We start from the raw sequence: 12,306 nt of genomic DNA, 5'->3' as shown, positions 1-12,306 counted from the left end.
TAGTTTATAAAATGATCCCCCTAATTGCTCCTTCTCTCCTCTGGTTTTCCACCTAGACAATATATTAATGCTAACTGCATTCCCTATGCCGTGCTCCCCATCCTTGTGACCATCTATCAACTACTAATTTGTACTTCTTTAATCCTTTGCCCCATTCTCCCAGCCCCCTAACTTTCCTTCCCTCTCTCCATCACCAAATTGTCCTCTGTAATTGTGAGTCTGTTTTTGATTAGTTTGTTCTTTTTATTCCTTAGATTCTGCATATAAGTGAAATCATTTGGTATTTCTCTTTCTCTGACTTATTCCACTCAACATAATAACATCTAAGTCCATCCATGTCATAGCCAATGGTAGGATTTCATGGCTGAGTAATATTCCATTGTAGATATGAACCACAACTTCTTTATCCAATCATCTGTTGATGGGCTAATATCTTGGCTATTGTAAATTGTACTGCCATGAATATTGGGGTGCATAGATCTTTACGAATTATTGTTTTGGTTTTCTTTGGATAAATACCCAGAAGTGCAATTACTGAATCAAAAGGTATATCTATTTTTAATTTTTTGAAAAAAGTCCAGACTGTTTTTCATAGTGGCTGTACCAATTTGTAATCTCACCAACAATAAATGAGAGTTACCTTTTCTCCGCATCCTAGCCAACACTTGTTGTTCTTTGATTTATTGATGATAGCCATTCTGACAGGTTAACAATTCTTTACTCTCTCTTTTGTGGCTCTGCTTCAACTCTTAAAAAATTCTTGGGCTCTGTCATTGAGAAGCATCTTCTGAGATAGGTAATTTGCTAAATCTTATTTAGCATTCAGAACCTATTTTTGATCATACTTTAAGGATTGTCATTTAAGAAAAAGAGGTTAGGTTGGGTCTAAATTCTGCACCCAGGATTTTGAAGATGCTCAGTAAAATATAAATACTAAGTGACACTGATGGGCTCTTGACTGTATTTCTTCCACATACAACTCCCTATTTGTTTTTCTTCAGCAAACAATCATCATTTTCTCCTAAATTCATTCCTTCTTATTCAATATTCGTTAATTTTTTCAACAATGAAATTTCTTCTACGTATTAGGAACCATGACTACAGTTGTAAGTCACAAATGGCTCCTGCCTTCATGAAATTTGTAATCTGGAAGTAATTGGTAAAGGATTAGGAATGGGTAAAATATCAGTAAAGGAACATTAAATAAACAAGCAAAATTATTCCTAAAATATATAAAACTAAGAACTATAATACATATAATCATGTAAAAAGAAAACAGAGAGTGCCTGCCTTCAGAAGAAACTTGCCAACATCTGTTTTTTTGTTTTCCCTTTTTTTTTTTCTTTTTTTACTTTGCCGCGATCATGTCTCAGTTCCAGAGAACAAAACTCTTCTCTTGGCTCTGGTGCATACATCCTCCTACAATTTGGCTACTCATTTTATTGACTAAAAATTTTGGATGAAAGCAGCTCTGTCAGTAAACCTCTTTGCAATATAGGCTCCAAAGTTAAATGGCCTGGATTCAAATTTCGACTCTACCTCATAAGGCTCTGTAGCTTTGAGCAATATATGCATAGCTCTGTGGCTCAGTTGCCTTGCCTATAGAATGGGGATAACAATAGTATTTCCTAATAGGTTGTTGTAGAGATCAAATAAATTAACATACATAAAGCACTTAGAATGTCACCTGTTCACAGTAAGAACTCAATAAAGGGTAATTATTTTTAGTTACTTTGTATTATTATCTGCACTATATTTATTGCCTTATACTATTCTCTGGTGGACAAAATTGAATACTAGGCTTACACTTTCTACATTTGATTGGGTTACAAAATACAAATATAAATATCAAATTTTAATACTCTTTTTACTCTGAAAAATTAAAAGAGTGGAAATGGAAGCGGGGGCTAGTTATGTTTTTATTTTCCAGACAGATGTAGTCCCATGTGTAAATTAGAAAAAAAAAAAATTGACCACTGATGGAAATTACTGAGCTACAGAAAACTCAATGCCTACATATTCTTGTGTTTCTATTGGCTAAAGCAAGAGCACTCCATTTTTTCTTCATATTCCTACTCAGAGTTTGGAAGTATAAGTGACTCATAATTCCTTTTCAGAGAAATCTTCATTAGTTGCTGAAACTTTTAATGAATATCTATACTGAAGATGTCAGCAGAATCTAGTTATACGTTAATCATTTTTTCTTCTATTTTCTCACTTCTCATAGATCAGACCTTAGGGAACATGCATTACAGTTATTTCTAAAGTGGTCTAGAGATTTTGCGATAAAACTCAATTAACCTGGTGCTCTCACACCATGAAATTCCAGCTGGAGGTTGGATAGGAGTAAATATTAATGCCTTCATTAAATATTTCCTAATCAAATGACCCTGGGACCACTGAACTTTATTATTTAATAAAATTGTAGTCTGTTGAGTCAGAATGATATTGCCACCACTTGCAGTTTTAGAACTAATAGCATAAATTTTTTATTACTTAAAAGGTCACTTTATAGATATAACACTGCCATTGAAAGTAAATATTCATAAAATAATGGATTAGAATTAGTAAAACTAGAAATTTTATGGCAATATTTATGCATAAATAAATATAAAAATGTCATTACAATAAAATATATATATAAAAATATTTAATCCCTTACCATATTAAAAATTTCCTGAATTTTCTGATACCAAGTAAACTTCAGATTTTTATCTCAGTCCCTAAGTGTAAAAAACATGTTTACAAGGAACTTTAAAGTTCTTAAAATATTTATGATAAGACTAGAACATCACTATTAGATTCTTTATTTGAATTTTTTCTTTCAATTCACCACACAATGTAGTTAATTTTTACAGCCAAAGCAATACCAAAAAAACTCGTGAAATGACAGGTCTTTATATAAATTCATTTATCCTTATAGTTCTAGTTTGATTTTAAATATTTATTTAAGCTCTTACATATAAATAAACTATAGCACCAAATGATATGTTATGCTCTGAAGAATATTAATGCTCAATCACTGACTCATAAGTCAGGGGAGCAAAAGTGGCACCGTATATTGATGACACAGTGTACAGAAAGAGCAGAAGTCATACAATATCTGAGCCCTCAGTGTGACCTAATTTGGCATCAAAGTCAGCATAAAGAAATTTGATATCTGACCTTTTTCAGGGTAATTGCTAAGGCTGTTCTCTCTTTGATGAGAATTAATGTTAACTGTGCAACTTTAGCCTGCTACTGTTTTATGAAGCTTGCAGGGATGGATGTAACACCTCAGCGAAGCCAGTTGTGTGAAGCATATTTAGAAATGGTAAATAATTTATAAATAATGTGCATCATTTCAATTTGGTTGTCTGTATCTATGGCAGAGGAGAGTTTGAAATAGCCTGAGTTAAATGTACTCTATGTCTCAACTCAGCACTTTCTTCAAGAAATGTATTATGTGTAAACTTTATAGTGTTTTAGCTGCTGAAGTGGGAAAGGATGTGCAGAGGATAAAATTCACCATTTTTAAAGCACCAAAGTTAGGCATTTAAACTGTAGTACCTCTAAGATATAAGGAAAATTTTAACAGCATTGCATAAGACTGAAAAATAGGCATACTTACAGTGTAAAAAAACAACAAAAACTAACAAATTATTTATACCACTCCTTTTCAGGTATATTGTTTACATTTGAAGTCATAATAATTTAAGATTTGGAGAACTTTATCTTCTTTTCTAAATAGGTAATGCTTAGTTGTATATATAAAAATATCATGAAAGTTATTACACCTTAATGAGGGTATCATATGTGCTTTACTGAAAAAATAATTCTTCTGTTTTAACTATTGTTAAAAGGTTTTAAAATCTATAATATTTAGATGACATCTTTTTAAATTACTAAAAGCATAAAGTAATTGCATTCAATTGATATTGCCTTCATACTAGGAATATTGTTTTCTAATCACTGAGGAAATTAGTAAGGGTAACAGCTAGTTATGAAATATAACCAAATTAATTTAATGATAAAATAATTCCCTCTTGTTTTGGAGAATTAAAGGTTTCAGTGATGTTTTAACTCTGTAATGATTATATTAGCTTTTAACTTTCTAATCTCTGTGTGTTTAAGATAGATCAGAGAGTATTTGATAGTAAATCAAAGAAAGCTACTATTGTTTACCAATAAATGAATGCTATGATTAAAATTTAAACAAAATGTCTTCCCTCCCACTCAATTTTAGAAAATATTGTATGAGAAAGTTATGCTTTCCTTATATGCAGTGGTATAAAAAACAAACATACATGTTTTACTATGTCCACTGGCTTCTTTGGTGCAGTGTTGTCCATAGAATCTATAAAATGCGGATACACTGAGTCCATTGTGGCTTTAAGAATGGAATTCAAGATGGGCCATTATATTAATGGAATATTAGGTAGCTAAGAACAATCTAGAAACATGGGCTACATAGACACATATAAGGTGATTTAACATTTATTCAATATACACAAAATGATCAACTGTTATGTATCCCAAATTAAAAGGTAAATATGGAATACAAGAAGAAATAAACCATAAAATCTTTGCCTGCAAAGAGTTCTTGTAAACCAAGAACAGAATAATCTAAACTTCAGGGAAACCACTTTATAATCATGGAATTTGAACAAAACTCAGACCGATACTGATAGACACTCAGATAAAAAACATAGTGATGGTTTTAGAAAAAAGTTCTTCACAGGGTTTAGTTCTTATTAAGTAGGAGATGTATAAGAAGTGATTTTTACACTTACATAGGCTGAAGCCATGTAGCAGTAAGAAGGCAGAATGTCATACTCCCCAGTTGAGAAAATAAAGGTTTCTCTCAAGCCTGGTGGAATCCTCACTCCACATGGGCACTAGCTTGGACAGATGTGTGTCTTTGTAAGGAAGTTGGTAGGGTCCAAGGAAGTTACACCTTCCCACTTGGATGGGTACATTAGCTCCTCCTTTATGCAGCTGCTCATAGCGAATCAATGTCCTTATATTTTACCATTAAAGAAATCCCCATGTTCATTTTCCTTAGCTTTTTGTTACTATCTTTCCAGTGATCACAGTCTCATTGTGATGCCCTAGCCACAAAACACAATATTAAAAGGGAGAGTGAAATAGATGCATAAATGGATTACGGTTCAATCTAACTTGTGTGGGAACATCTAGGAAGAAACAATTGATACTGATAAAATAGGCCTTGGAGCTGGAGACGGAATTTGAACTGAGCTTTGGTCATGTCTCACAATAGAAAAAATAAGCATTAAAAAATATGTACGTGACTTTTATTTTGCTACTTAGTACATAAAAAGTTGCTTAGGAATCCCTTCAAGGGGTGTTAGTTATTGAAGTCCCTGAATGATCTCATTATAAGAATTTTTCTTCAAAGGCAATCTCACAGCTTTGACCCTAGCAATTATATGCTAGTGAGGCACATATTGGAATAAATTGGAAACTGTGCAACCAACAGCAGTTTCTTCAAAGAAGACATCAAAAGATAATTTCGCAATGACATTTTAGCAAAGTTAGGTGAATTCTCATTTAACAGAAGAAATACCTGCAAATCATTTAAATTCACATATATGCTGTGATTTTGGTATTCTAGCCTAAACCAACAGCTGATTTGATCTAGTTATTTAGTTAAATAATGATAAAGATATCAAACAGGTTAAAATGTTGCAGCCTAATTCATAATGTCACTCTCTCAGTCAGTACCTCTATATCTGCCTCATCTGAGGCACTTATTCAAGTTGTAACAGACTCTATTTCCAGGAAGCAACTCCCATTCTAGAACCGTTGTTTCTTGGTACTTACAGATCACAAACTACTACTTTTCAACTTGAAAGCCTTACTTACACATGAATTAAATTTCAAAGGAATAGGCATCTGGTACCTTTCTCAATCTCTAAGAGTATTTGGCTCAGCTGCCATTTAAACCTTTTGGTATTGCCTCCAGGTTTGGAGTGATCATTCTTTTAATCCTTTCCCTTATGGAATAAATTATGGGGTACAGATTCAAAAGGAATAGTGGTAATTTAAGTTTTCTATGAATTATAAATTTAAAATTTCTAACTAAAAAATAAATATATATTCACTGTAGAATTAAAATCATCTCTAATCTTGCTATCCAGTTGTAGTATCTTTTGCAAGAGTAAACAAACTCTGATATTTTCTCATTTGATTCATAGACATACCAACAAAGACATACCAACAAAGTTTTGCTTAAAGGAAACTGAGATTGGCTTATATATGTAATCTTCTAATTTTTATTTACTATTATATTGTGAATATTGAATCCTATTACAAATGTTCTTCAAAAGCATTCTATTGATTACATGACATTCCAATGATGTGTTTTGTTATAATGTATTTAACCATGTCCCTGTGATCAGATAAACTTATCTATAATATATAATGCTGCAGGAATATTTTGTACACAAATCTTTGTCTTTATGACTAATAATTTCCTTGGAAGAGCATCATAGAAGTGAAATTTTTGAATATAAAATAGTTCTCATTAAAATTTTTTCTAGGAATTTTGACTTAATTATACTTCTGCTAGCATCATGAGACAGCAATAATTTTTAACATTATATTATCATATATTTTATATACCATTTGTTAGATGATTGCTAATGTTAGTTATCTTTTAAAATATGCTAGTTAAAAACCTATTATTTATTGTTTGGATTTGCATTTTGATTATTAGTCATATACTTCATTTTCTCACATGTACATATTTTTTCATTGAGTTATATATGTTTTTTTTTGTATCGAGTTAATTTCTTTTTCTTTTTTCTCAAAATCACTTGGTCCACTATGACCATCAATAATTCCATTTACTGTTGTGTGAATTTTAATTTGATGATAGTGTACTATAGATTTACAATTTTATGTAGGTAAATTTGTTGATCATTTTCTTTATGATTTCCTTTACTCACTTATTTACTTTTTTGTTTTTTTTAATTTCTTTTTAAGTTTATTCATGACTTCTTTAAGAATCTAGATTTAGAAACACTAGTCAAATAACAGCAATACATATATTTATTTTTCTCTGTGCCATTTTCAAAAGCTAATTTAAAAGGAAATTCATATTATCCTAAGATGACATGTCAATTTATTTATTTTTTTCAGAGGAAAGGTACAAATAATTCTTGAATACCATTGTAAAGTTCAAAATATTTTTAGACTATCAAAAAGGTGGTATCAACTTTTTAAAATTCTTAAGTCAGGTTCAAAATTGCCTGAGGTCAAGAGGATTGATTTGCCTTGAGAGGAAGAAAGTCAGTGAATATTTAATTCAAATTAATAAAGAATGAATGTAAGTTAAAGCCACAGGCCAAAAAATACTACTTAAACTCTAAGATGAGACTTTTAAGATTAGTGTGGCTCCATATGGTTCTACAGTAAAGGCAAACCTGCTTTACAAAACATTGCTTGAAAATCTGTATTGTCAGTGGTATATGCTGTCAATATATTTTTTAAATTTTATTTAAGATTGTCACTAAGCCCACTTAATACTGTACTGCTGAACACACTTTATTGTTGCTACAAGTTTTAATTTCATGACAGTGCAAAAAAGATTGACTTTTTAGGTGACATTTTTCTTTTTTTTAAATGATAGTTGGTCAGTGGCTAAGGCTCAATGACATTTATCAGCTACCTAATTAAAATGTAGGCACTTTTATAATAATTGCAAATGTGACCTTCATTTGTGTATTTTTGCTAGCTAGCATGTTTAGCCAAATGTCACAAAGAACCCTAATCCATTCTTCCCCATAATGTTTAATTATATCATATTGAAAAATGTTCATTCTTTAGTTACTATGGTTTATGAAATCATACTGCTTCCCTGGAGAGTGAGAAGCTGCAGTTCCAATACCCTAATGAGCTGTGATTGCAAGACTGTGTCTACCAGCTGCCGAAACAACTAACTGAAAAGTGAAAATCCATTCAATTCACAAGTTGGTTTGCCTTCATGATGCCAAAAATAGCTCTAATTTGTTCTCCTCTGTACAAATAAGAGATTCATTGACATGGGCTCGATTGTTTTGGGTTTCTTTAAAAATAGCCTACATTTCTCTTCTCACCTTACCATGTTTATATCTTATTGCCTTGGTGAAATCTCCTCCTGAACATTCCACCGATATTTGCAGGTTTAACCTACTCTCCATGCTTTCCAGTATATACTCCTATACTCATAAGCACTACTCTAGTTAACTCTTCTCCTAAATTCTCCCCAGATCCTTCCACTCCATGATCCACAATTTCATGAAAGTGATATTGCTAACATGGAAATCTGATCATGGTACATACCTGTCCCAAATACTGCAATCAATCCTTTTAACCTTCATGGCAAAACAAACTTGGCTTCTGAGAGACAAGGCCCTTATGTATTCCTGGGAATTCATATCTTCTCTTTCCTGTCTTCCTTCTCTCAAATTTTAGTCAATCAATATTGAATTACTTACAGTTTCTCAAATGAATGAGTCCGTGTTTTTTATTTAGCCTTTGTACTTGCTATTTCCCTAATGCTGTTATGGGTCGATTATGAAGCAGTGAATATGTTATAAAAATGTAATTTGGGGCATGTTATATTTATAAGTAATCACTGTTATTTATAAAACTAAAGACTCATAAACCATTTTATCTTAGTTTATAAACTATAATTACAATTTAAGGATAGAATGAAACATTTAAGATATAAATTAACTTTTTATTGTATTCTTTAAAAATATTTTAGTCCTCCCATATTAAGAGATTTATCTATATAATGTAAACATTGTAGGGTTAATGTAAAGAACTTTATTCTCTTGAAATATTTTTGTGTGTAGTTTTAAGATTTTAAGCATAAAATTAAATCTATCATAACATCAAAGTGTATACTGTAAGATTTTTTTAGTACCTTAAAACATGTCTTCTAGGGATGTAATATATAACATGATGACTATAGCTAAGACTGCTGTATAATATATAAGAAAGTTATTAAGAGAGTAAATCCTAAGAGTTCTCATCACAAGGAGAAATTTTTCTCTTTTTTTCTTTCTTTTCATTTTATTTTATCTATATGAGAAGATGAATGTTAGCTGAAGCTATTGTAATAATCATTTCACAATAATATATATAAATCATCATGGTGTACTTTTTAAACATACAGTGATATATATAAATTGTTTCTCCATAAAAATTGAAAAAAAATAAGTGTCTTAATGTCATATTAATGTTTGGGTAAACACATAGAATAGAGAGAATTGATATGTTAGCTATAATTTTAGAGTTTGAATGTATTTTTGTAGAACAGTAAAATAGTTAAACAATCTTTTTAAAGATATGTTGCACTATTCTCAAATATCACACCAACTGCTAAGTAAAACAGCTGAGCCAAGATTTTTACTAGGAATATTTTTATATTAAATCATTGATATTTTACAAACTTGGAACATATTTGGTCAATTCATTTTCCATTGGTCAGTTTATCAAATATATTTTCCTAAATAAATGTACTTACCCTATTATAAACAAAATTAAGTTTTCAGCTATATTTAGTTTTGTTAATAATTCTTCTGATTTAATAAAGTATAACTATATAGAAACTACCAGCCTTTTGGTAATACTATAAAAGTAGAAGTTTGGGGGCATTTTTAACTCAATGTTTTCTATTGTGTGCCTCTATCAAATTTTCATTGGTGAAGAAAAAAGATTTTAAACTCCAGCTGAATTTACTCAGTTTCTCATCTCAACCAAGGGAACATGTTACCTTATAGTTGAGGATTTGTCATAGTAGGATATGGTGAATGAAAGATAGTAGATTTAAGAAATAAAAAATTTTAAAAATATGTAATATTTCAAATACTGAAGACGTATCTTCTAAAATAAAACAATATGAAAAAATTATAAGAATTTCTCAGATCTGGAAGAAATTTATACAGTCATTGGAAACAAAGGAAGGTAAGTAATAATTATCCAATTTCCCATTATTTCTACAGTAAAGTATACAATACTTTATTGACTGTTTCTTTATTCAGTGTACTGTATTCTGTAATATACATGAGTGCATGTTAATATATTTCTAAAAATTTAATTTCCAGTTGCTCAAAACTATTTTTTTCATGTTCAAGTCCCATTTCTGTCATTCATTATCTTCCTGACATTGGGTAAATTACTGAATCTCTCCAGTCCTCTATTAAATCAGGATATTAACTACTTCAAATGGCTGTTCTGAAGATTGAGATAATATGTGTGAATTGTCAAGTACATTGTTACAAAATAAAAGTCTACAAATTGTATCATGATTATTTATATTATTGTTATTAAACCTAATAATACTACAACTTGAAATTAAAATCAATGTGATATACATCTACTAATTCTTCAATATAATGTGGAACTATTTCTAATAATTATTTTTGCTGCCTTAGGACAACAGAGATTCTTTGGTTAATCATACTAGTGGGGTAGATGTTTTATTTTATATCATAATGTTAAGAAAAAGGTTTAGAAAAAAATTAAACCACTAGATTTTGTGGGGCGTCTAATTGAAATTTTGGTCTTAAAGTGATCCAATATATACTATTCAAAAGTCTCTGCTGATAAAATCTGAAATTGAGCTCCCTTAATAAAAGTGTTCCCCACGGCTAAAAGAATAGGTTTTTCAGAACTAAAAGATGAAAAAAATACACATGACAAAATTGAATAATTTTCTATCTCTATTGAGAGGAAATTTAATCTGGCCAAGAGGTGGTTGAATAAAATTTTTAATAACTACATTTCCTAGTGATAGTTATCATATAAATTTTCTCACAGGAGTCCTTAGCAGAATCTGCATAAGTGATAAGATTTCTCATCTGCTGCAATAATGTAAAAAGTTGAATTAACCCCCCACAGGGCCTACCACAGTGCCTTGTATGTGGTCAGTACTGAATAAGTATTGTTGAACAGAGGAGACCTAAAAGCTAAAAGAATGATTGATTTTCTATAATTTCTCATTACAAAAGGGATAATATAAAAATTATAATTTGTTCATGAGCAATACAATAAAAGAGATATTCTTACAACTGTACCAGAATTTATATATCAAAAAAGTTCTTTTTTTTTAAAGTATTCATTTCTGTTAGTGCTACTGGCTTTTATTGCCCAAAACAGTTTTTGAATATCTATTTTATAATAGCCTCCATAGCCTTATGAGTATATGAATATGCATTATTAAAAAGCAGCTCTATTTATGATAATTAAAAGCTGTGGAATTTGATAAGTAGACAGTACTCATTAAAAGAAAAATTCAGAGAGAAAGACGACAAGGTTAGGAGAACTGAAAATAAGTTATACCAGGGGAAACTACAAACTTGCCATATCAGAGATATAGACTGTATATAAAGACAGACTGTAATAATTGGGAGAGAGACTTAAGAGATAAAATATGGCAGAATTATAGAAGGTTTTGTGTTCTTCTGATCATGGAAGTGAGATGAGCCAAGAGCACAGAGGATGTTTAACTAGGTTGTGTAAGATTTCAGTAAAGGCTGTATCATTTAGACATCATTCTTAATTACCTCAATATTATAGTGGCATTATAATAAAATAAACCATATTAAAATGAAGTAAATATTAACTGAAATCAGATCTGCATATGACCTAGTTAACTCCAAATTTTGGCAAAGGTTGAGGAGAAATTCTTTAGGAATTTAAGACATATACAGTGAGGTCATGAGTGACAATTTGACTTATATATTAAAGGCTTAATTATAGGTCTGATGCATATCTGATTTGTTTTTCTACAGGGTCCTGTCAAAGTTAATGGAAACGAATCATGTACTTGTATACCTACATAGTCTTGACTCAGTAACATAATTTTCTTCTCTAAAAGAAAATGGAATTGCAAAATTTAAAACATGTCTTGTTTCTTTTTCTCCTTCAGCTTACTAGAAATTACAATTTCTTAATTAGAAAGGTCAACTCTATGTCACAATGTGATGCTGAATCATTCCTTGGTAATTTTTTTTTCTGGTGAAAACAGCTTTCTGTTTGAAACTATAGTTTTACTTATAAACTCAAATATAATCTCAGTACTAAAAATACAAGTTTAACATTATAACTTATAAGTGACATTTTTGGAAAAATTCATCTTACATGGTAAAACAAAAAGACTTTTCACATGGAAAATAAATACAATAACATAGTTTATGAAATCTTGAACTGATCATAATTTCAGGATTTCATAATTTCTGTCTCTTTTAAAAAATAAACTCTGGTTTTTATTCAATGTAACACATTTTCTACTCTTTTTTTAAGTGTAGTTAT

General features: G+C 30.3%; 1 protein-coding gene across 1 annotated transcript in view; it reads right to left on the bottom strand.

The window, feature by feature from the left end:
* The window catches only part of CNTN5 (contactin 5), a 508,562-nt gene extending 500,379 nt beyond the window's left edge, over positions 1-8,183 (bottom strand). The window contains exon 1 of the mRNA XM_011369440.1: positions 8,105-8,183. Coding sequence (XP_011367742.1) covers positions 8,105-8,183 — 79 coding nt within the window. The remainder of the gene's footprint in view (positions 1-8,104) is intronic.
* Between the last annotated feature and the right edge of the window lie 4,123 nt (positions 8,184-12,306).

Source organism: Pteropus vampyrus, unplaced genomic scaffold (assembly GCF_000151845.1).
Source record: "Pteropus vampyrus isolate Shadow unplaced genomic scaffold, Pvam_2.0 Scaffold148, whole genome shotgun sequence".
NCBI classification, from domain to species: domain Eukaryota; kingdom Metazoa; phylum Chordata; class Mammalia; order Chiroptera; family Pteropodidae; genus Pteropus; species Pteropus vampyrus.
The sequence above is the reverse complement of the archived record's forward strand: the minus strand, read 5'-3'. Positions and strand labels throughout refer to the sequence as shown.